Here is a 26937-nt window from a genome sequence, read left to right as displayed (position 1 = left end):
CAACTAAAATCACTCGCTCTTTCTCAAACAAATTGCTGTCATGTCAATTCAGACCTTATACATAAATTTCCCTACAGATGCCATTTTGTTGGCTTCAGGTTACCCTTTGGTAGTAGACGCTGTTGGTGCCCTACCCAGGTCCCCTTAAGGCCGGTGTAATTGTTGGCTGATAACACACAGCAGCCCCCTTCTCTGAAGAATTTCTCAGTAATACTGGAGCCATCTTGCTTGGGAAGCTATGTCTATCTCTATGTCAGCCAATGACTGACTGACAAACCAATAACTGTACAGAGTACAAGAGGTCAGCCTCAAGGACACAAAGTAGGACTAATTCTGGGTATCTGTGCTCCAGAGCTTCAAGGAGATCAGACTAAAGTTAGTCTCTAGTGATACCACAATCTTCCTTAGCTTTTATCCCTTGTTCTGTCCTGCTTCTGGCACTCGTTTTCTCCTAAGAACACATCCCTAATAAGTCACTTTAACAGGAATCTCCATATCAGGCTCAACCTAAGACATTTTTTATCTCATCAAGATTATTGCAATATCAAGTCTACCATACATCATATTAGCTAACCATCTCAGCTGTACACCATCTCAAATATGCTAAGAATTCTATTATAAAGTACTGCAGTGGTTCTCAAAGTGTGGTGGTCCCTGTACCAGCAGCATCAGCATAACATGGGAACTTGTTAGAACTGCAAATTCTGAGGCCCCAGTCCAAACCTACTGAATCACAAACTCCATCACAGAGATGTGCTGTAAGTAACTAATCCACTACTGTTGAACATTTTAGTTTCTATTTTTCCTATTATAAATAATGGTAAAATGAATATACTTGCATGTAAAACTTTGTGTACATTTCTGATTATTTTATAAGTATTTGTCTGCAATTTACTTTGATGTAAAAGTACTGCATCAAAAAAGAAGATGTATTGATAGATGAATCAGGGATGGATATGTAATACAGCAAGCACAGCAAAATGTTAATGGTAGAATCCAGGTGATGAGTACATGGATGTTCATTGCAAAATTCTTTCAACTTTTTCATATGTGTTTGAAATTTGTTGGGAAATTTTTAAAATAAAAAATGTTGAAAAAATATATTTTATGAAGCTAAATTCCTAGAATTGGAATAGACTGTTCATAGTATGTGCACATCTTCAAACTTTGTAAAGTTAAAACATCAACCAGAAAGTGTCAGTTCCCTCACACTGTCAACACCACTTTTTAGTGCTTTTCAAATGTCTGACAACTTGTTAAGCAAAAACTAGTAATTTATCTTTTAAATCATCATCTCCATGTGCATTTTTTAAAGCTAACATATAGGGCTTCCCTGGTGGCGCAGTGGTTGAGAATCCGCCTGCCGATGCAGGAGACGCGGGTTCGTGCCCTGGTCCGGGAAGATCCCACATGCCGCGGAGCAACTAAGCCCGTGAGCCATGGCCGCTGAGCCTGCGCGTCCGGAGCCTGTGCTCCGCAACGGGAGAGGCCACAACAGTGAGAGGCCCGCATACCGCAAAAAAAAAAAAAAAAAAAAAAAAAAAAAAAAAAAAAAAAAAAAAAAAAAGCTAACATATAATGAACTGAAATGCTTCCTAACATGCTTGGCTTCAGATAGGATGTTGGTTACTTGAACCAGGAAACAGTAATCAAGATTTGAACACCTACTCGGGGGCACTTACCTTATTACCAAGCACACTACCCTCAAGAATAACTTGCAAACTAAACTGTACAGGCGAGAGTTACTTCCAGGCCAGCATCATACACAGGCAGAGGGGGTTAGGGCTGGACTGCCCAAGGGGACTGATTTAACAGGTCCTAAGAAAGGACTCTTCCTTTACAAAAAAGTCTCCTTTCCCATTTTACCAGGATATTCAGAATTCTAAGCATTAGAGTTCTTTCTTTATGTTGAAGCAATTAGATTCCCACCAATTCAATTTTAAAATTCAAGTATTTTACTTCAATATGGGTTCCACATAATTATGATGCATCCATAGGATGGAATGCAATGGAGCTATTAAAAAAGAACTATGGGGCTTCCCTGGTGGCACAGTGGTTGAGAGTCTGCCTGCCAATGCAGGGGACAAGGGTTCATACCCCGGTCCAGGAAGATCCCACATGCTGCCGAGCGGCTGGGCCCGTGAGCCATGGCCGCTGAGCCTGCGCGTCCGGAGCCTGTGCTCCGCAACGGGAGAAGCCACAGCAGTGAGAGGCCCACGTACTGCAAAAAAAAAAAGAAAAAAAAAAGAACTATGGATATCTACATCTACTGACATGGAAAGATGTCCATGCTATGCTTGTTCATTTCAGAACACAAGTATGTATGCGTGTGTATGACAGAAATATGTATAAGGGTACTTACTAAAATATTACTACTTACTAAAATATTAATAGTGGTTACCTCCAGTTGAAGGACATATGGGAGTTTTTTTACTCTTTTAATATATTTCTCTATTGTTTATTTTTACGATAGATATATTAAAAATCTTATTAACAATATAAAGTACAATAAGGCTATTTGCATTTTGATAAAAAGAAAATTGAAAATATCCCAGAAAACCATTAAGCCATTATTAGCACCTTATTAAATTTTAATTTAGCAAGATTTTCAAGTCAAGGTTAAAGTTGCCTAAGGAATGAGACCCAGATCCAGCATATTTTAAAGGACATAGGAGAAAAATTAAAGGCAGACTAGGTAAAGAGATCTCCATCCATGTATTAAGCAGCTGAGGTATAGGCCTGTATTATTCTGGGGGGATTTCACTGGGAAAAAAATCAACAGGCAACGGAAGGCATCTGTGGTCTTTAGATGCAAGAGAAACCAAAAGGGTGAAGGCTAACTACAATCTGTATAGACCCGGAGTGAATCTTAACTTTACCACAGTTCCTGCTCTCAGTATTATAGAAAATAACCTCCTACAAATGATGTTCACTTCTCCCCCTACAGCAGGTCCAGGATCTGATGGCAGTTAATTTTTTAAATATATTATTTACCAGATTTAAATTTTTACTTTATACTTTACAAAGACTGAAAAGGAAAACATGACATGTTAAATCACTCACCTCCATGGGAAGACATGTTTGTACACGGGCAGATGTTCCTCGATGCGACACTGCAGTCCCATTTTTAATTTGAAACTGCGTTTTGCACATGTAGCCATCAGAATAGTCCTGTGTTCCATCACCAAACAATACATAAGAAAATGCCAATTATTGTAAGAACTCATCATTCTAAGATCTACAGCATCTCATAAGTTCCAAACTGAGCAATGAAAAACTAAGTATATTAAATGAGATAATATGGATAAAGAAACTCATCCAAGACCCCTGTACATAGTAGGTACTCAATAGAAATTTTAATCCCCTACTTTTCATACCTATTAATGATGTTTCCTCTTCTCTTAGATTAAATCCCTTTTATTCCCCAAGCATTTCAAAGCATAGAATTCATAGACACGATGGGTTGGCAGCTGTTTAAAAATATCTAAACTTATAGAAATATCTTGTCACATAATTAATACTGATATTCATGGCATATACAGAAATAGAAATTTTAGGAGGACATGCATCTTGGAGCTAGAAGAGACCCTCTATTTCAATTTCTTGTTCAAGGGAAGATCTCCATTAAAAGGTCCCAGAGAGGTAATCATTCAGCACCTTCCTAAGCACTTCCAGGAACATGCACTTCACTCCCTTACATGACTACCACCTCCATTTTGGCATATGACACATTGTTCATTGAGAAAGTTTAGTTCTACATTGTACTAAAATATTTCCCTTTAACCTTAATTCACTGGTTCTAGTTCTGCCCTCTGGAGTCTAAACTCTTTTCCACAGAGCCATTATTCAAAGAGTTGAAGACAATTACCACCATTTTCAAATGCTTGTTGTAAGATACGATCTCCAAGCCCTTCACCAGTTGCATTTCTCTCCTGCTTTTTATACTTACTGTTAAATACACTAATGGATGTTGTTCATCTAATTGTGGTAAGTTTCTTTTTTTAAGGCAAAACTTGTTTGAACTTAATGAAGTCGTGTAAAAATGTAATAACACGTCATGCACAAACATACTCACATATCAATGAATATTATTAATTCTCCACCAAAATGTCACACTAACATTCGTATTTTAACAGAATTAAAATAATTATAATTAAGAAAAACATGGTTACTTAATCTGACGTAGTAAAAAAAAAAAAAATAGCATCCAAACTAAAAAATTCATAATTCACTTAAATACTTTTACTAAGATTCAAATATCCAGTTTTTAACTATAAAATAAGACAATTTTAGAGTGTTTGTGAGCTATTTAATATTGAGTATTTTTTAAAATTTGTGTCATGACAACTATGTAAGAGCATTTGATATTAGGTAACTATCCTGGGTTGAATTGTATCCTCCCAAATTTCATGTCCACTGGGAACTTAGTCTGTGACCTTATTTGGAAACAGCGTCTGTGCAGATGTAATCAAGTTAAGATGAAATCATACTGGAATAGACTAGACCCTAAATCCAATATGACTGGTGTAGTTATAAGAAGAGGGAAATTTGGCTACAGAGACAGACACATGGGAGAAAGTCATGGGAAGAAAGAGGCAAAGATTGGAGTGGTGCATCTACAAGCCAAAGAATGCCAAGGATTGCCATCAACTACTCAGAAGCTAGAAAAGACACAGAAAGATTCTTCTCTAGAGACTTTGGAGGGAGAATGGCCCTGCTGACACCCTGATTTCCAGCTTCCAACTTCCAGAACTGTGAGAGAATAAATTTCTGTGTTTTAAGCCACCCAGTTTGTGTACATTGTTATGGCAGCCCTAGGAAACTAATACAGAAACTATATTTTCTGAGAAATCTGGTGGTACCTTCATAATACCTCCCAGTTAGTTAGGCTGTCATCCCACCAGGACTCACACAGGGGCCGCCCTGCTGTTTGGTCATGATCAACACTAGTTCTGATTGACTGCAGCCAACTCATTCAGACTGGTTGATGCCACTACCATAGGTTGTTAAATATTTTGAATATACTTCCTGCCTGTAAAGTAAGCTATTAGGCATCAAATACTATCATCTTTTATTATTTCACTAAGGTTCTACATTTTGTAGATGGAATTATTGTTTTAAATTCTAGTGAAAGCTATTCTCTTTTCTACTAGATTTGAACCAGAAAGATAAAACCCTGGCAGTGTCGGCAGCCACCGTGTGATTAAATGGAGCCTGAGAATAAAGCCAATGGAGAGGAAAGCAAGGCCATAATATGCAGAGACCAGATCCTGATTACACTATTTATACCAACCATACCTGAAGCTAGCTCTACCCTCAAATTTTTCAATTACATGGACCCCAAAAGTCCCTTATTTGCTTCACCCAACTTAAGCTGGATTTTCTATCACTTGTAACCAAAATAATCTTTTTATAAAGTGACCTATATTGCATTTATTAGCTTAAAATGAGATTTTCTACTGTATTGTATTATCACTCTCATTATGATAATCAATACCTGATTATATAAAAGATTTACCAAATACAACAAAACCATAATAGTATGTGTTTCTGAGAAAAAATACTCATAGTCTGCAAATTAAAAATAATCTAGCGACTTTGTAGCCAGCAACTTTGCTAAGTTTGTTTAGAGACTGTTTTTGATTTTACAATTATAATATTTGTATCATCTATTAATAAAGATGGTTTCACTTCTTTTCCAAAAAAAAATTAAAAAAAAATAATCTAGCAACAGAGAAAAAAAAATCATAGGATATTCAGAGAAAAGTTAGAGCTAAACTGTGTGTACTGAGTATAATTCATCAAATGGGGATAAATGTTCTATTTCATATTTTCTATACCTGAGTGCTGGTCATACAACCTCTTCCTAAGGGAAGCTACAATTTAGTAAAACTCTAATTACAATGCAAAATACACCTCCTTTGACATCAAAGAGGTGAGTCAGAAATTCCTGTACACCTATGTTATAAAATCTAAATAAATTATATGGTATCTTTTAAGATAGAGACGTTATTTTCAGTATTACTTATAATTTAAGCAATTTAAATCTCTGTTTAGGCAATTTCTGATACTATTTATTAGTGTCTATAGGGAGGTGCAAAAGGGTTTTTGACTCAGCCTATATTTGGTCATGGTGATTTTCTTTTCAGTATCAATCTCTTAATAGTCAAGATTAACCTTGAAAAATTAAATATAGAAAAAGAAGAGTTTTATAGCATTTCAAACATTTACTTCCACAGAAGTAGGCCTTTCTCCCACATCATTTTAATTTAAGTCAGAAAATGTTTTATTCTTCGCTGTTGAAGGATGCTTTTTTAGAGACAACAAACATAAAGGTATGAAAATTGCCCTCTGAACTGGCTCTACAGTCAATCAAGGCCAGTAAACAAAGTTGAACTCAAACCTCCCCCTGAAAATTCCAGTGGACGTTCCGTTCTAGCTTCCCTGCATTCTTTTTGTACTTACAATTTAACATTAACCTCCTTTAATTTTTTAACATTGATTAGTTTTACTTCCTCCAGTCGATCCTAAGATCAGGGCCTAGGCCCCACCACTGGAGAAAGAAAGGCTGCAACGGGAAGCCAGGGTCCTTACTGTAGAATCTAGACTGTCCTCCACATAAAAACCTCATCCCCACAGAGTCTGAAAACACCCCGGACTTGCATGGGAGGAGGTGGAACAAAAAGAACCTTACAGCTTACCCAGTTCAACCCTCCTGCTTTAGCGATAAGAAGGTGAAGGACTGAAGCACTTTTAAGAGACTTGTCTTACAGCTAATTAGGGGCAGAGCTAGAAGTAGAAGGCAAGCCTCTTGGCCTGTGTTCTTTCTACTACACTAAGAAAGTTCTGCCAGAGAGCAGGATCATGGCAGAAAGATCTTCACTGATGCTCGCGGACTGGTACACGCCAGGCTCTGCACATGGAATAACAAGCTCAAGCCACTCAAAGTGTGGTCTGGGGACCAGCAGCCTCAGGGTCACCTGGGAGCTTGTTAGACATGCAGAATCCCAAGCCCCACTTCAGACCTTCTGAATTGGAATCTGTATTTAACAGGATCCCCGATGATTTGTGTGCACATTTGGAAGCACTGAGGCAGGGAGCACTGCAATCCCTGCGGGACAGCAATCTGACTGCATTAAACAGTGGTTCTCAACCCTAGCTGCACATCTGAATCACCTGAGGAGTTTTCAAAATGCTGTTGCTGGGGTCCACCCTCAGACTGGTGAAGTAAGAATCTTCCCAGTAGCCTCTAATGAAAAGCCAGGGTAGAGAACCACTGCACTAAATTCACTGGAGTCCCCTTCTGAACTCTGAGAACAGAGCCAACCACAGACTCTGCAGCTGCCTCAGCAGAAAAGGCCACAAACAGCTCCCAACTTTCAGGAATTCCAGGCCTCACTCGGAGCACTCCATATACTAAACTTGCCTCCGTGGATGCTCATCTTGGAGCTTCGACTGTGCTGAGACTGCTTTTTATATGGTCTTCACTACCACCTCAAACCCTACTCTCTAGCAACCTGCCCAGCCTTGACTTGGTCATCTGTAACAGCCAGTAATCTCATAACTTAAAACCTTCCCATGTCCAACTACACTTCTGCCATCAGGAGCCCCTGCTGCCCACTGCCACAAAGCAGGTTGCTCCACAATATCACTGTAGAAGAGAAACTAATAGGAAATGCAGGTGCTGTATGTAACCCAGACACCACTAATAAAAAGAGAACACTTCCTCACAGTCAAAACTCCTCAGGTCTTCTACATGGAATGCCCTTCACCTTATGCCAAAACAAGGAATAAAGATTTAAATGAGGAAAACAATACCATAAATGTGTTCAGTGAAAACACTGGAAGATTATAAACTCTTTTATCTATTTTTTAAAATTTTTTTATTTTTTATTTTTGGCTACGAGGCTTGCAGCATCTTCTTTCCCTGACCAGGGATCAAACCCATGCCCCCTGCAGTGGAAGCACAGAGTCTTAACCACTGCACTACCAATGAATTCCCTAAAAGCTTTTAAAGGATATTTTAAAAGTAAATAAAAATCTTGGAATCATGTAAAATAATGATAAATTCTACTGCATGGAAAAAATTCTGAACACCATAAAGTCAAAAGGCAAATATTAAAATGTGAAAAAAAGATCTGTAGTTCTAATCATAGAAAAGGACTAATTTTGTCAATATATAAATAGCTTTAATTTCCTCAGTGTATTAATAGTTCTCACAAACCAATAAGACAAACAGCCCAACAGAAAAATAAGCAAACACTAAACAGGAAGTATATGTGGATTTTAGTCATATAAAAATATGTTCAATGTTACCCATATGAAAAATGCAAATTAAAACTATGTGATACCATTTCTTACCTATCAGATTGGCAAACATCAGAAAGTGTGAAATACACTCTGTAGACAAAGATGTGGATAAAACAGGCAGGTGCTCTCATACATTGCCAAGGGCAGGGTAGTTTAAATTAGTATAACCTCCCTGTAGAGCAAGTTGACAATAACTATCTAAACTTAAAATGCACATACCTTCCATCCAGAAATGCTACTTCCAGGAATTTATCATACAGATACAATTGCACATGTAGAAAGTAAAATTCATGCAATGATATGTATTAAAGTATTGTTTTAATAGCACAATATTGGAAATAACCTAAATGCCCATAGGTGAGGATTGGTTAAATAAATTATAGTATATCCAAATAATAGAATGCTATGCAGTCATAAAAAAGTGACTATAAGTATTCATATGGAATAATAACCAAAATAGATCATTAAGTTAAAAATATGCAGAACAGCATGTATATATGTATATGATCCTACCATTTGTTTAAATATAAACGCATATGCTTGTGTACATTGAAGATATCTGAAAGGACACCCAAGACACTGGTATGAGTAATGACCTCTGAGGTTTGGGTAAGGGGGGTGGGAAGGTTAGGAAGGAAACTTAGATTTTTAGTGTACAAACCCTTTTGTGCCTATATATAAAAAACACTTCATGTTAAACAAATACTTGATTTGTTTGCCTTTTGAACATATGCCTCCAGGCCAGCACAATGCTGCAATGGATTCCAACTTGAACTTCTCAGGAGAAAATGTTCTGGAGGCCTTATAGAACCCTAGAGAGACAACCAAGTTTTCTAGTGTAGTACTGACTGCATACTAAGGATTTCCTAACAGAACATGTTTAGGTCTGCTTTCCCACAAGCTGTCAAAAGCTATGCCACCCAGACAGTTATGTTATGCCTGCTGGAATGCAGCTACCCAAATAACTATGGGGCTCTTGTAGTTGAATTTTAATAAGCTTTTAACAATCTACTCTAGAAAAACACTGCTGTCTAAAAAATTAGGTGGTTATCTAAGAGCCTCAATCCTGCTTTGGAATAAAGGATTGCATGTAGGATGTAAACTCAAGTTAACTGCCATAATGATCAGCTGCAGGAAGGGCTTGTCAAGGCCACTGGGGAGGAATTAAGACAAGAGGAGGTTTCTAGGTCACTGCTGGCACTGAACAAACAACAGGACCTTCAAGGCCAATGGAACCCTGAGGAACAGGCCAGACCTAAGCCACAGATCTCAAGTGGTTGTTCTTTCCTCTGTAAGAGATCAAACCAATACTACCAGTAACTGCCCAGAGCTAATTAATCTTGGGGTCAAAAAAAAAAAAAAGAAAAACTGCTGCTGAAAAGCAAAGTTTACACTGGGTAAGTCAGACACTAAACTAATATCTGTTCATTTTTTTTAAAGCCTGAAAGTTAAATGGTGTATGAAGATAACTGTTAAGGATTTAAAGATCTTCCAGAACACAATTTTGAATATATTAAAATGTCTCCTCATGCCCCAACCCCCACCCAATCTCACTAACTGATACTGCCACACCTTCCCAATATGTGTGTGGATGTTGACCATGGCTGACTCTGATGCCTCTGAGTCAGTATCAAGAGTGACCAGATCCAGTCAAAGTGATTCATGGGTAACTGCTGGCCTTTGACTCAGGCAAAAATTCAAAAGACCAAAAATTCAAGAAACCAAAAACCCAAAAGTAAAAGTAGGTATATGACATATTTCACCTTTGAAAAAGACCTTGTTCTTCTCCTTGGTCTTGTAGTCTTTTGGAGTTTATTAAACATGACACAGCCATTTATTGAATAGTCCACCAATACCTTCTCCATACCTTCTGGGGGAGAGGGTTGGAGATACACCTCAGATAATAATAAATTCCAGCTGAGGGAGCTGAGGTTGTCCTTCTGGGAAAGAATTAAATCTTCTTCTGGATGTGTGGTCGCATCCAATAGAGGCCCATACCCCCTTGTTTCACCATTTGCACAACATAACCCGTTATGATTATTGCCTTTATCTGTGTGACCTAAGGTGTGAATGACTACTGAACACATTGGTTCACTAGCTGGGAATTAAACCATAAAACATGGTGACCATTGGTCCTTGATTGGAGGTTCTCTGGCTCTGCCCAGTTTAAAAGAGCTTTTTCTTAGCATGGTCATGGTATGAAACTAAAAGAGAATCTGTGGGATTTTAATTTGAAATATTCTCTCTAAGGCAGCCGTGTGTCAGAGGGTTATACTGCCTTCTCTTACAATACTTAGTTCACCAGTTACTCTTGTTTACATTAGCATACTCATTACAGACTCTTAATAGGTTTAAAGTTCTAATCAACCTATAAACAAAGCACAGAGGACTAATTATAGTTACTAAACAGAATCTAAATATTATAAATCTTGATGATGTAAAAATAATAATATAATTAATTTAAAAATCAGAAGGAGGAACAGAAAGGAATGTGGGATATAGTATAAGTACTCTAAATTCCTCATCTATCACAGCAGGAATCAATAGTTACTATCCAAAAATGAAAAATCAGGAATTAAAAGTATTGATATATTGTTAAAGGTTATAGGGATCACTGTGAGAATAACTGTTATTCTTCACCAATAGGGGTTCCTTTAAACAAATTTAAATCATCTATATGATGGAATACTATGTAGCGATCAGTAATCATGAGATAGTTCTACATATGCTCACAAAGAAAGATGTCCATTATGTACTGTTAGGTGGAAAAAGTAAGTTACAAAACAATGATCCCACTTTCGTAAATATGTTATAAACGTACATATATTTACATGTGCATAGAAAACAAACTACAGAATTGAGTCAGAGGAGAGGGAGGAAATATTTTCATCTGTATTTTATATATCTATTTATTATTAGAATTTTTACAATGATCATGTATTGTTTTTCCTTGTAAAAGTTATTTGATTAAATATAAAAATCCAATCCGTGAAAGAAAAATGTAATACTGTGCTTTCCTTCCACTCTCTACAATCAATAATACTCTAAGAACCATAAAATGTTCTTGCATACAATATTAACTTTTATTTTCTCTCCTTTTTAAACTTACCCTCTAGTTGCTAAACCAAAATAAGGCCAATACTTCTTTCCTAGATTTTCCTAGATTATGGTATACCTTCACTTTTCTTCTCAAGTGGACACTGTTTTACACCACTTAGGGCCTTCAATTTTCAATTCCATTCAATAAAGACATATTGAGAACCCCAGCACTGTGCTCATTTTAGTTAGTTTTCCTACAATAGTCCTACTCCCTTTCCCTGACAGGACTCTTAGACCTACCCTACCAAGTCCCTCTGCTTTTTACCTCTAACCCCTTCCGACTTCCTAGATGAGCAGTAGAACACACTGCTCTCCCCTTCCCCAAAGGCAGGTCAAAGCACAGCAAGTACCTGCTGTATAAAAAAATAAAATTAAATTAAAAAATTAAAAAAAAAAAAAAAAAAAAAAAAAAAGCACAGCAAGCGCAGTGACCCCAGGAAATAAAGAGCAGAAGAAAATCAGCCACTTGTCAGCCCAGAAAAGGTTACTGGACTAATTTGATGGCCTTATTGGGGAGAGGGGGTGGGGATGAGCACACACGCATATCTGTTGATGTGTACTTGCACAGCCTGCTTATTTCATGCAAATTTTTTTAATGGTTATAGTTTAAGTAATGCTAAATCCCTTCTCTTTCTTGGAGCCAAAGCATCAAAAGTAAGTTTAGATCACATTGGTTCCATTTTCTTTATTAACACTTTCAACAGATATCTACAATGTTGTTTCACTATTAAGCATTTTTGTGGAATTTCATTCTCTTTCCCCTCTTTCACCTTTTAATAATTTTTTTTCAAGTTTTCCAAACTGCCCATTTTGATTTTTAAACTTTCAGTTCATAAATGTAGGACCTCCATGTGTACGCTTATACTTTTTATTATATTAAACAATTTGGTTCTGCTTCCAAGAGCAGTCCTGCTTATTTGTGCCCAAGGATTGGCCAACAAATGCTAAAACTGATTGGAGGGGAGATGGGGGCCTGCTGTAGAAAAAAATTTTTTTCTCTCTTTGTCTCTGCTTTCAATTTAAGTTTGTAGAGATATTACGATATTTTGTTTGCTCTAGATGAAATGTTCTCAAAGGTTTATCACTGCTTTTCTAATATCATAGATAAAATAAGAAAACAAAGATGACCCAAGTTCTGACCTTCTCCATCTTGATTTCTAAATTTAAAGTTACTCCAAATCTTATTCCTCTCATAAATAATATTTTTACAAAATTACCTGTTATAAGGGAATTATTCAAGAAAATTAAGAATATTAAAGTAATTTTGTACTTAATAAAATAAATTGAAAGAAATTTTATAGACAGTAGCAAATTATCAGGGTAGCAAATGGTCACTTTCATTTCAAAGCGCTGTCCTTGCAAAGCCATATAAATAATTTATTAAGTTTCCTATTTTTTCATGAAATGAAGGATGCCTGAGCTTAAGCAGTTTTACTGGGAGAAGGATCCTGCTGTGCGGGTGGGAAGAAGGAAAGGAAGGTGAGAAAGGCCTTCCTGGCATGGGTGCATACAAAGTACCGCAAAATGGGTGGCTTAAAACAACAAAGATTAATTCTCTCACGGGTCTAGATCCGGAAGCTAGAAGTCTGAAATCAAGGTATCGACAGGGCCATGCTCTCTCTTCAGGCTCTAAGGGAGAATCTTTCCTTGTCTCCTCCTAGGTACTGGTTGTTGACTACTTATAGACACATCATTCCCATTTCTGCCTCTGTATTCACATGCCTTCTTTCCTGTGTGTCTGTATCTCTGTGTCCAGATTTCCCTCTTCTTAGAAGGACACCAGTCAGATTGCATTTAAGACACATGCTAATCCAGTATGGCCTCGTCTTAACTTAATTACATCTGCAAAGACCCTATTTTCAAATAAAGTCACATTCACAGGTTCTGGGTGGACATGAATTTGGGGGGACACTATTCAGCCCAGTACAGGTGAAGAGGCAGAAAGAGGTGGAAGAAAGGCAGTCCCACAGCTCCTGCACCTAACACAGGGATAGTTCGCCCAGAACAGCTGAGGGAGGCCAGTGTTTCAGAAGCTGTTCCAGCTTGAAGATACTAGGCCAGATTCTCACGGCTGTTGCGGGAAAACAAAAGGGCTTTGACCAATAACGGGGATGAAAGTATTGACAGCTTTTAGAGAAGGCTGCACAGTAGTACACTCACTGTTTTTATGCATGGGACCTGGATAATGTGAGATTGAAGACTTTACTGGAGTCATCCTATGTGCCAAAAAGAGCATTCAATATCCGCTACTTGGATCAAAACCAGAAACGTGGCAAACTCACACTGCTGGCAGAGAAGAGTGAAAAGTAGGAAGGAGAGAGGGAGGATGTTGTCCACTCAGCCTTTTTTATTGATGTAACAAAAGTTTCCTGACATATTTTCCAGAATGACTCACAATCTCTGCCATCATAGTTATTTCCATTCCAACCCTGTGCATGTTTAAAGCTCTTATACTGATGCCCTCTCTTTCTGTATCTTCCATCAGAACTCCTGCTTCCCATAGCTTGACATTAGCAGGTTGCCTCTGCATCAAGGCAGGAGTTGTGCGGGTGGACACAATGCAGTAGAGAAGGAGCAGAAGCTCACCACCTCACCCCACACTTATGCTACAAATCTTAGAGAGTCTTCTCTCATTTCCATGAATTAATCATGTTCTCCCCCTGCTGTGTTCCCAACCATAGGTTTAGAAACAGACCAGCTGAACTTATGGTCATGTATCTAACAGAATCTTAGCTTAAAATCAGTATTCATTAAATTTACATTTCATATAATAAGGCGATAGATTGGTATCCTTCAAGAATTTTTGCATTCATCTAAGTGTTTCTTTGGTCTTCTAGCCATGATAGAATAACAGAAACTAGATCTACTCTCCCATCTTAAGCAACTAGAAAACCAAACAAAAAATATATGAAATTGGGGTTTGCATATGTTGGACACAGGCAGTATAGGACAGTGATCTCTGAGGAAAAGGAAATAAACAAGGTAAGCTCTACAAGTGTCCCAGCTCACTGCCTGAAGAAAGTTCTCAAAGAAAAAGATTAAAATGGCAAATGATTTCATTGTTTGTTTAAATAATCTAAGAGAATCAACAGAAAAAGTAATAAAATAGAGAGTTTCAGAGAGTGGCCAGGAAAAAGATCAACATATAAAAATCAGTAACTTTACAACTGTAGCAATAATCAGTTAAAATCATAAAGATAAAATACACTATTCCTGGTACGAACACAAATTGTCAAATATCCAGGAAAATACCTATCATTATGTCAAGAAAACTCTATAATTATACTGTAGGACATGAAAATAATCCCAACAAGTTTTTTATGAAACTTGTAAAATGATTCTAAAATTACTTTTAAAAGAAAATGCATGGGGTAATTAATTTAAAAAAAACAATGAATGATAGGATTATTAGATATCAAAACCAACTAAAGAACACTAGTAATAATTAAAATCTATGTTATTATGATAGAAAAGAAAAATAGATCAGGGATTAGAGTATGGAGTCTAGAAATAGACACGTTTACATGTTGGAATTTAATATATGATAAAAAGAGAATTTGGATCACAGATGGAAGAATGGATGAGTCAATGATGAAATGAAGTCAAGAGGTTCACCATTAAATAAAATAAACAAACTACATTACCACATCTCATAATCTCTAAAATAAATTCCAGATGGATTAAAGCCCTAAACATAAAAAATAAACTAATAAAGGTCTAAAGGAAAATATAAGAGAATATTTTAATTTGAAGTTAGGAAAGATTTCCTGAGCAAAACACCAACCCAGAAGCCATAAAGCAAAAGACTGGCAGATTTATTAAATATTAAAAAACTCCTGTTTGACAAATGATACTATTAACAAAGTGAAAAGAGAAGTGACAGTCTGGGAAAAAATATTTTCAATACATATAGGAAATGAAGGATTGATAGTTGTAATATATAAGTTACTTCTACAAATCACTATTACAAAGATAAACAACTACAGTAAAAGAGACAAAGGGCATAAACAAGAAATTCCTAGAAGAAATACCAGTGACCAATAAGCATATAAAAATATGCTCAACACCAATGTAATGAGGAAAATGCAAATTGAAACAATATATCATTTTTCATCTTTTAGAATGAAAATTTTTAAAGATCAGTAATATCTCATAGTCTAGAGAGTATGAGAAAATGGGCATACTCATATACTATTTAAGAATATAAATTGCTCATGTCAGGAGAGAAATTTTGCCTTTCTCTTTCACTCATTTATTCATTCAACAAATATTAGCACTTAGTTCATATAACATGGTGTGCTAGGCCCTAGGAATACAGCAGTGAACCAAACAGACAGAAGTTCTTGCCCTCAGGCAGCTTGCACTCTGGAGGAACAGATGCAGGGCGGAGAAGACAACAACTGAATATGTACAGTAGATGGTTTTAGTACAATAAAAATAAATAAATTAGAGTGAAGGGGACTGAAGTGATAGGGTTAGGAAGATGCTATTTTACAGAGGATGGACAGAAAGAGGACCTTGCTGATAAGGTGAGGGATGATCCGACTGAAGTAGGGAATAAGTCATAAAGCTACCTTTATGAACACACTAGACAGTGGGAATGAGCTGCACGTAGACTCCATAGTGGAAACAGCAGGGATAGTATATGGCTGGAGCAGAGTGAAGGAGCACAAAAATGATGGAATTTAAGACTAGAGAGGAAAGGGGTGAGAAAAATTTAGGCCATGGAAGTCACGGTCAGAGCTTTGGATTTTACTCTGACAAAGACTGGAAATCATTGGAGGATTCTGAGGCACAGATTGTTATGATTGTACTCACATTTTTAAAGGATCACTGTAGCTGCTGTTTAGAGACCAGATTCCTAATGGGCATTAGTTCGGAAGCTATTGCAATAGGCCAGGCGAGAAATAATGGCAGCCTGGGCTACAGTGGTGCAGTGGAGGTGGTGAGAAGTGGTTGATTATGGATATATTTTGAAGATATAGTAGGATTTATTAATGGATTAAACATGGGATGTAAGAGAGAAGTCAAGGGGAATGCCAGGTTCTTGTCCCTAGCAACTAGAAGCTAATATTTACTGAAATAGGGAAATGTGGAAAAAGTAGGTTGTGAGGGAGAGGGGGAAGGTTAAGTAAAAGTGAGTTAAATGTGCTGCCTCATAGACACTCAAATGTTTGTCAGGTTGCTGGATATAAAAGCCTGAAGTTCAGGGACATAATAGGTGTTAAAAATACAATTTCAAGAGTTATCAGTGCATATATAGTATTTACAGGCAAGGAGCTGGGTAAGATCTCTAGAGAAAGTGTCTAATTGGAGAAGAGAAGTCCAAAGATTGAGCCCTGGGGCACTCCAGAGTTGAGCTATTGGGAGGTGAGGAGGAAGCAGCAGAGGAAGCCACTAAGAACAGTTGAGAGGTAGAAGGAAACCACAAGGTCAGCGTCTCAGGCGCCGAGGAGTAGTTCAAGAAGGGAGTGATAGCTGCGCCAATTTTGCAGCATCTGTCAAAATGTCAAGTGAGCATACCCTCTCATTCAGTAATGCTATTTATCTATTCTACAGAAATAAGAATAAGTACACATAAAAATTGTTTTGCATGGACATTTATTAAAGTATCATTTGCCATAGAAAATTAAATGCCCATCAATAGAGCAAAGCTTAAATTATAGTGCATCTGAACAAGAGAACAAAATGTAACAATTTTTTTTTTAAAAACCTGGCAGATGGAAGTTATTGATATGGAATAACCTATGGATATTAAGTTAAAAAACTACTTTAAGAACAATCATATGAAACGATTGATTCCCCATATATGGAAAAAGAAAACATATACATACATGTTACCTGCAGGGCAGGCAGGATATTGTGATGAGAGAAAGCATGAGCTCCAAATCAGACTTCCTCAGATATAAATTTGGCTTGTTACCATGAACAAATTTCTTAACTTTTCTGACCTTCCTCTCTCCTATAAAATCCCTCAAATGGCGGTTCTAAGGATTAAATGAATTAATATACAAAAAAGATCAGTGTCTGGCATATAGTAATCCCTCAATAAGTGTTAGATATGAATAATGTCTTAATAGTGTACATTATAATATATAATAACCATATAGACGTGTGCATAGGAAGAGATTTTGAAATTTACTCTCCAAACTGTTAACACTGGTTTTCTCCGAGGAGAAGTTTGGGACTGGGAGTTGGCAGAGGGGTGAGGGATAGCTGAAAGGCACTTAAAACATTTTGACATATATGTCTAAATTACTTTCATTTTTAATAATATACTAGTGCAGATTTTTACAAAAGTATACATGCATTTCTTATGAAATTTTTAAACTTTTTTTTTTAATTTAGAGAAGAGAAAAGAACAGTAAACATTTATGGACCTCAAAAGCTATTGCAATTTCTATTCAGCTGACACCAAAAAAGATAAATCAAAGAACTGGGATAAAGTGAAGCAGGTAATGTAACATTTTTTAGCCATTTCCAAGAAAGATACACAGACAGACTTGTGGCAATAAAAATAGAAGACAGAAAAGAAGAGCCTGAATAATGAAATAAAGGGAAGAGAATGAAGTCAAGCACAGATTCACAGACTCTGAGTCTAACCATTCAGGCAAACAAAAGCCCTACCTATCACACCTGAGAGAGGCAGTCACCCAGTGTCTCCTGACACATTTCCAGTGACATAGACAGCATGTGTCACCTTATATTAACCAAATATAGTCCCTCACTGGTCCTACTTGTCTCATCCGAAGTAACACATTTAAGACTCTCTCTTCACCAAGACTGACTCTTGGCTACATATTCTGGCTCCACTACCTTGTCTGGGCGAGCCCAGCCCTGCCCAGTGTGGGCAGAGAGAGCACTCCAAGCAGCAGGCTGCTACAGCTGCTCCAAATCTAAAGCAAATACAGCTAAGATTCTTTCCATTTAATGACACCAACAGGTAGAATGGTTAATACAATGTGGATGTACAATTGCATGACTTCTGACTTTGACTAAATTCTGCTTGAAGAAACAACGTGTATTTGCAGGAGACAAATACTAAAGCATACTCTATGCAGGCTCAACTTAACTCTTTTGTACATAACTCAATGTTTTTCATCACTTCTTTCTTTGTCTTCAGTATAAACCCTTCACCAGCTCCTTCCCAGACCTTCCCAAGGTAGAGCTCACTACTCCATGTATGGCTGTGCCTCTAATTACTATTTACTGCATTTGCATGTGTTTTTTCTCATTATAATGTCATTAGCATGTGAGGGAGCCTGGTTGCCAGGGCAACCAGGAGTGGTGAACGCACAGCACAGTCTTTAATGAAAACTTAACCCTACTTCGTTTAATTCCCACTGTGTTTTTTGGCTCACTTCACTTTTGTGGTCGCAAGAATGGAAATATCCTGCAGTTACCCCTTCTTATGTGGTGCTGCTCCAAGGTCTTGGGAACCTTTGTGTTCCCCTGAACATACTAACAACACTTTATATTTCTCATAACTAACCTTGAAAACTTCCTCTGATAACAATAAATTCTCCTTCTGATCAACAGTGCTCACTCGACACAGTCTTTTGAATATCTAAATTAGTTTATTTTTCTCCAGACGAAATATTCTCAGGTTTTTCAAATTCGATATGTTTTCTGCAGTCCTTATTCACCTAACAGCCCACTCCTGAAAACATTCTAAATTATCTGGTTGAGACCAAACTCACTCCTTCTACAGCATCCTGCCAATCTGGTAACCTTCTCAAAAGGAAATAGATTAGTTTGACATGACTTCTTTTTAGCCAGCCTACAAAGGTATGCTTATAAAAGCTAGGTATAATAATAATAATAATAATGGTTTATCAGATGATCAAATCAAGATTTAATTTTAAAAAAATCTCAGGCAAAAATGAGATGATATTTGGCATGAATAAAAGCAAAATCCTAAAACTAGGCTCAAAAATCCAGCTACACAAATACAGGAGCTCTGCTTAACAGCAAAGCACACCTTTAAGCCACAAGATATAGATGCCTTCAAGTTCAATAGGAGCCAAAGTGTGACAGGCTGTCATGAAGGGATTTCTTAGAACTCAGTTTGTAATTGTTATACTTGCAGGATAAAGGAGAACAAGGTCAACAGTATTACAGAACTGTTTTAAGAAAGTAAATCTTGTATGAACCAGCAATTAATGACCACAGAAATCTATTATTTTCTGGTATCACTGTCTTTCACAATATGAGGAAAGACAGAAATAGTGGGGCCAGCCACTGAAGTAAGGCAGCCTGAGGAGTTAGAAGCCAATAGGAATTGAGCTCTCACTTCTGATGGAGCAGACTTGAAGAAGGGGACCAGTGAGAATGCTATTGTCCAACAAAACCAGCAGTGATGATGGTAATGTTTTTTGTTTTGTCCAAAATGGTAGGCAGTAGCCACTTAAAATGCAGTGAGTGCAACCAGGAAACCACATTTTTCATTTTATTTAACTTTACTTAATTTAAATTTCAATTTGAATAGCCACATGTGGCTAGTGGCCTCCATATTCTACGGCACAGCACATAAATGATGGGCTGCTGCAGAGTAAATGTTCTGATAACATTTTAAGATCAGACTATATTCTTTAGCTTTCCCCCAAGCAAGCAACTGAAGTGGGACCCAGCAACATCCGAGTCACAGTCTAGGAGGAGGCCCTACTATAGCATCCACTGTAGGCCACATTCTCTACAGGAAAAGGCCCAAGCCATAAGATTAATCTGCCTGAGACCAGAGGTGGGAGTTTAGAAGGAGATGGGTGGTTAGTATTACTACAGACTTGAGAAGCAGTATGGGTAGAGTTAAGCACACAGACTTGAAAACCACACTGCCTGAGTTCAGAAACCATCTGTACAGCTATCTGGCTTAATCCAGCTTAGTCTGGTTCATCACCCTCCTGCCATCTATGCATCCCACTACTGCTGGCCCCCATATCAGTAAGACATAAGATACCACACATGCCCAGTTGGTAAATATATTTCCTGAAACTTTACCCTCTCCCAGTTCTTGCTTTTTACTCCATTTTCTGATATCTCTTAGTTATTAAATTTGGGACCCATCACAGTTAGCATTCCTGCTTCAGCCTTCCAGATTGTCATATGATTCAGTCCAGTGCTTCCTAACCCTTTTCACATCATGACACATAAAAATTCATATTTGAACAGTATAATGGAGTAAACTGTAGGGTATTTGGTGGTGTCTATATGAAAGCTGGTGAAAAAAATCTTGAATATATTTTCTTTATACTATACAATTATTACAGTCAATTCCCATTCCTACTCCCAGTCCCAGGCTAATCTACTTTCTGTCTCTACAGCAGGAGTATTTATCACTTTTCTCCAAATGATGGAAACTCCTTTCTCATCACTAACCACAACTTGGATAATTCAAATCTAAACTGTACTTCAAAAGTGCCATCATTCAGGGCTTCCCTGGTGGCGCAGTGGTTGAGAGTCCGCCTGCCGATGCAGGGGACACGGGTTCGTGCCCCGGTCCGGGAAGATCCCACATGCCGCGGAGCGGCTAGGCCCGTGAGCTGTGGCCACTGAGCGTGTGCGTCCGGAGCCTGTGCCCTGCAATGGGAGAGGCCACAACAGTGAGAGGCCCGCGTACCGAAAAAAAAAAAAAAAAAAAGTGCCATCATGCAGTAAAACAAATAGACCTTCCTTTACTATCAACAACAAATGAAATGTGAAAATTTCTTATGATAGTATGAATAAATTGTAAATACAACTGAAAAGCTGCTTTAACCAGTGAAGCAGCTTTTCCTTAAGTATACACGATGTTGCTCTACTTGTCTTAATAATCATTCTTTACTATTCAAACTGTGACACAGACTAAATACCACAAGTGAATCTTTTTTAACTCCTTATTTCCAAAGCTGAATTTTTGACTTGAATCCATAAATTTTATCAGTACATGTGAATACATTATCATGAGGTCCTGGCAATTTTCTATTAACTAGGTTCATTCATTCAGCTTTTTTTTTTTGCTACGCCGCATGGCTAGTGAGAGTACAGAGACCTAACAACTAGACCACCAAGGAATTCTCTAAGCTTTTTTTAAAAAAAAAATAAATTTATTTATTCATTTATTTTGGCTGCGTTGGGTCTTCGTTGCTGCGTGTGGGCTTTCTCTAGTTGTGGCAAGCTGGGGCTACTCTTCGTTGTGATGTGCAAGCTTCTCATTGTGGTGGCTTTCCTTGCTGTGGAGCATGGGCTCTAGGTGTGCGGGCTTCAGTAGTTGTGGCTCGAGGGCTCTAGAGCACAGGCTCAGTAGTTGTGGCGCATGGGCTTAATTGCTCCACGGCATGTGGGGTCTTCCCAGCCCAGGGCTCGAACCCATGTCCCCTGCATTAGCAGGTGGATTCTTAACCACTGCGCCACCAGGGAAGACCTAAGCTATTTTTTAAAGCCAAGTAACTACCTTTTTTTTTTTTTAAACATCTTTATTGGAGTATAACTGTTTTACAATAGTGTGTTAGTTTTTCCTTTACAACAAAGTGAATCAGTTATACATATACATATGTTCCCATATCTCTTCCCTCTTGAGTCACCCTCTCTCCCACCCTCCCTATCCCACCCCTCTAGGTGGTCACAAAGCACAGACGTGATCTCCCTGTGCTATGCAGCAGCTTCCCACTAGCTATCTAATTTACATTTGGTAGTGTATATATGTCCCTGCCACTCTCTCACTTCGTCACAGCTTACCCTTCCCCCTCCCCATATCTTCAAGTCCATGCTCTAGTAAGTCTGTGTTTTATTCCCATCCTACCCAAGTAACTACCTTTTAATAAATCTTCAAAGTAAGAATTGCTTACCAAAACAACTTCTAATTCTTTCATAAACTTTTGACAAAACTCTTTGTTGGACATCCTCTGCCCTTCAGTGGAAAGTTGTATTCCAATCCCATTTCTTTACATGAAGCCAAAAACAAATGTGAGTGAAGCAGCTTCAGTTACATTAGATTCTCCATTTTGATATATGAGAGTATGTGAAACCCATATACAGGCAAACTTTTACACAACAGAGTTTCTCTGTGAATAAAACATCGTATTATTTGAATCTCAGTGTTTTCACAACTCTTGATGTGTAGCTGTTATGCCATCCTGTCACTGCAGTCACTCTACCAGTAATACAAATTCAAGCATGTTTCCATAATACCTTATTTATTTCAAAGTATGAATTTACCACCTTCAATATTTCATCCTCGGTAATTTGTTTTGGTACTTCTTTACAGAGAACCAATATTCCTCCTAGCGTTTCTCTTTAGGAATTCTACCTGTGCCGGAATTTGGCAGTTTCTAACGTATAGATTCACCAATGTGAAATAAAAGCTTGTTTGATTTAATAATAATCAGGGTTAATTTTGTCTTTATGCCATCTGACATATCATCAATACAAGTATTATTTGAGAGTGTCACCTCCATCTTTTTGCTTTACTGGCCTAAGTTTATAGCCTGGCTGGTAAAATGAGGGCTTCCATCCTTGTGGGAGGCAGTTTGGCTTCAGCTTTTAATGATGTGATCATGTAACTGGTTTATTTAGCTTAATCTAAATAAACTGAAATAGTTGGGGGTGAGGTGTCAGTGCAGTTTGCTTGGTACTGTGTCTTCATCTGATAACTTCTCCTGCCAGGAAGGCATTTAGGCTAAGGGGAAAAAAGTCACAGGCACATACATCAAAGTTTGAGATGATTCTAATTTCATTACCTAACTAGTGACTTCAACTTTTTTTGATACTGTGTTTCTTTGTGAAACTGATGGCTTTCCAGCTCTAATAAAAAGTTATCCATTAAGATTGTAAAGTAAGTACAATATCTGTAAAATTTAAATATTTGTTAAATAGGAAGAATAGGGCCAATAGGCTTTTACAACCACATAAAACCTGTTTACAGGAATGAGAAATCTGTGTTCATTAAAATGTTTTAAAAACAAATTTCATGAAAATTCAGTCATTTATCACTCCAAAAATTAAAACTTTGAAATATTCACAGAATATATATAATGCATAAATTGGTAGATATATGATTAAAATATTTTGACAATTTATTTCCGGAAACTAGAAAGCCTTTTAATTAATCAACTTAATTAAATTACATTCAATGATTATTTGATTTTTAGAAACAAATAATTTCCAAAAACAATAATTCATTACAAAATTCTAACAAGAATGTGACTTTGGCTAATTGTTAACACCAAAAGCAAAAACTAAGTATAAGTAAGTAAATAAATCAAAAAGCAACAAAATTCAATGTTTTATTTAGCAACACTTAGTATCAGAAAATGATAATAAAGGTAATAAAAAGAATCATACATAAGTTCTGTCAGAAAAATTATAAAATGATGATGGTGATAGCAAAATTAAATTGAAATTAAAATACAAATATTTTACATGCATTAAAAAAAATTTTTAAAGATGAAAGCAACCCAAATATCCATCAAAAGATGAATGAATAAATAAAATGTAATATATATACAATAGAATATTATTCAGCCTTAAGAAGGAAGGAAATTATGACACATTCTATAATATGAATGAACCTTGAAGACATTATGCTAAGTAGAATAAATCAGTTTCAAAAGGACAAATATATGATTCCACTTATATGAGGTAGCAGTCAAGTTCATAGAAACAGAAAGTGCAATGGTGGTTGCCTGGGCTGGGCGGAAGGAGTTGTTTTGTGAGTAAAGAGTTTCAGTTTACTAAGATGAAAAAGTTCTGGAGAAGGGTGCTAGTAATGGCTGTATAACAATATGAATGTAGTGAATAATACTAAACTGTACTACTGAACTGAACTACTTAAAAATGGGTTAAGATGGTAAATCTTATGTATTTTTCCCATAATTTTAAAATATTTTAATTTAAATGCTTAAAATGGTACACTTTATGTTTTACATATATTTTTTGTTGTATATATTTTATCACAATTTTAAGAATTAAAAAAAAGCTTGATAATGACAAGTATATCACAAGTGTGTAATCAGACATACTGTAATGATTTAAGGTCTAATGTCAAGGGTAGGTGCAATGTGATGTAGAAACTACAGAGAACCTCCAGGCCACAAGTACCACACCTAAAGCTTTTTGGTCCAAAATAATTAATGAATTTAGTTTACATAGGGAGCCATTCAAATAATACTCAAGTATAATTTCAACTACTATAAATTTCTGAATGATGGTACAAAACACTGTTAATGAATTATGACCGTAGTATCTTGAGGCCCCTTGTGGCCTGTTCATGGCACAGCAGTGTGGCACAGCAATGTGCATGGCATGGCAATTAGGAAGCTCTGATCCAGTAGTCAACTTTCAGCTTTCTCCTGGATCAGCTTATCTCTCTCCCAAGCTCAGCATATTCTTGTACAATCCTCTGGGTAAGTCTCATTCCAGCTCAACCAGGTCTTGAGACCTGTGCTTCTTGCATGCTACAGCCCAGGATATCTCCCTTCCGGCACACCCCACCCTCAAGAGCAGAACCCATAGAATGGCTACAAAAATGCATCATAAGCAGCCTTAGTAGAAGCAGTATTCGGAACAAGGTGAATTATATGACCTCCTAACTGTAAACCTCTATTTCTATGACTTATGAACATTTTTATGACTCGAGGTTATATAACACATAAATCTCAGCTTTATACTCTGATTGCTTGTCCAGGTATCAGCAATGAATAAAATGCATACCAAAGAGGCATGCCTCGTGATGATTTTTAGTAGCACTAAGATACGCTAGGTAAAACTGAGAAGTAAATGAAATTTGTCAATTGATACTCTCCTATTTCTACTTCCCCTTTGTTATCGAGGCCCACATAATGTCCCATGCTGGTCCAAAATTCCTGATCCTTCAAAAGTAACCCAAAGTATGTAATTCAGCTTTCTCTGTTCTTTCCCTTCCTGCACCTAAAACCTACTCTCATTTTTAAAAATATCTATTTGGCAATGGCCCACTTCCATTTGGACACAAGATCCTAGTCAGGCTTTTCTTATGAGATTTTCTTATGAGAATGTCAACACCAACTTTCACTCAGTGGTCACTAGAGCATATGGACCTGCACTTAATGGGAATCAGAATATCTCCACTTCAGGTTCTACTACCCAGCCCTTAGCTCATTAACCATTCAATAACATCAAGCTGTTCTGTTAGGGTATGGGAATTATAAATGATGGTTTTTCCTTTTTATTCAAATTTTAATATCTAATGTTATATAATGGGGCAAAAGGACATAAATCAACATTTGAAAATCTCATCTTAGACCAAATGCTTTTCAAGCCATCTGTGGTGAAATATCAGGATTTTTATTTCCAATCTGTCATAGACATACTTTTGTGAAAAACACTAAAAATGGATTACTAGAAAAAAATAAAAATTAAATTTAAAAATCCAAAACATACAAAATACAAGCCCCAATTTAAAAAAAAAAAAAAGAAGAACTTTTTTTAGAGTAGTTTTAGGTTCACAGCAAATTTGATAGGAAGGTACAGAGATATCCCATATATCCCCTGCCTCCACACATGCATAGCCTCCCCCATTGTCAGTATCTTTTTTTAATTTATATTTGACAGACATAAAATTACTCTGTCAAATTACTAACAAGTTTCTAAGTACTTGTTTTCAATTTCTTTACTTATCTCTTTGCATTGGTGTCAATCTAGGACCACACTGAGTAGCACCGCTCTCTCATCCCAACCCAAATATCTACCTCCATCCTATCACCAAACAATCCTCTCCATAAAGAAGCAGGAAGATAGAGGATGCCATATGGTATGGTTAGTGAAAAAGCTACTTGGGGTATACACACATCTGCCATCTATAGATTTCTAATTCATGCAAGATGATCCTTTTTCATAAGCCATTCACCAACTGAATACACTTTCAGGTTTATCAGAGTAACACAGTCTAGGTGTCTCATATACACCTTTCATTTTGAAACCTCTCATTTTTTTAGGGTAGTTAAAATCCCTATTCTGGTTCTTGGTTATTTACATAATAAAGATCCATTTAAATGCACATGCACTATACCCTCCTGAAGTCAGCAGGAGGTGAACATGAAGATCTGAGACCAAACTTCTCTGTATGTGTGCAAAGCATGTTTCCATTGTGCAACTGCTTTACAAATAAGAAATAAACGCTGGGTTTATAAGACTTGGAAGAAACAGTTTAATGGCCTTTGACTGTTTTCCATTACTTGAAAATTTACATGCTGAAAAGTAGCAAAAACCAGTGCAAAAGAATAAACAGTGGGCACACTTCAAGGGCTTGCTTCTTTTGAGGATCAGGAGTAAAATTGGGTTTTATTAGCTGTTTCATTAAGTTTTACTTTGAAGAAAAACAAACAGTGAAGGCATATGTGCAACATCTGATGAAAAAGGGATTTTATTCTAAACAGTCTCTGTACAAAACTCATTAATGTAACATTAAATGTGAAGACTTGTCTAGCAATTTAAGGATAATTTTACTCATTTTAGTTTATTTATAATTTCTGACAGTTTATTTAACATATTCTAATCTTTAAATCGCCATGTGCA

General features: G+C 36.9%; 1 protein-coding gene across 4 annotated transcripts in view; it reads right to left on the bottom strand.

Moving 5' to 3' along the window:
• Positions 1 to 26937, bottom strand: part of ATG10 (autophagy related 10) — a 234746-nt gene that overhangs the window by 174376 nt on the left and 33433 nt on the right. For 3 of the 4 annotated variants that reach the window (XM_059060731.2, XM_059060732.2, XM_067031250.1), the window contains exon 3: positions 3064 to 3171. The exons of the other annotated variant lie outside the window; for it this stretch is intronic. In XM_059060731.2, the coding sequence (XP_058916714.1) occupies positions 3064 to 3171 (108 nt within the window). The remainder of the gene's footprint in view (positions 1 to 3063; positions 3172 to 26937) is intronic. 4 annotated transcript variants of the gene reach the window in all.

The sequence above is a fragment of the Kogia breviceps genome, chromosome 4 (assembly GCF_026419965.1).
Source record: "Kogia breviceps isolate mKogBre1 chromosome 4, mKogBre1 haplotype 1, whole genome shotgun sequence".
Classification (NCBI taxonomy): Eukaryota; Metazoa; Chordata; class Mammalia; order Artiodactyla; family Physeteridae; genus Kogia; species Kogia breviceps.
The sequence above is the reverse complement of the archived record's forward strand: the minus strand, read 5'-3'. Positions and strand labels throughout refer to the sequence as shown.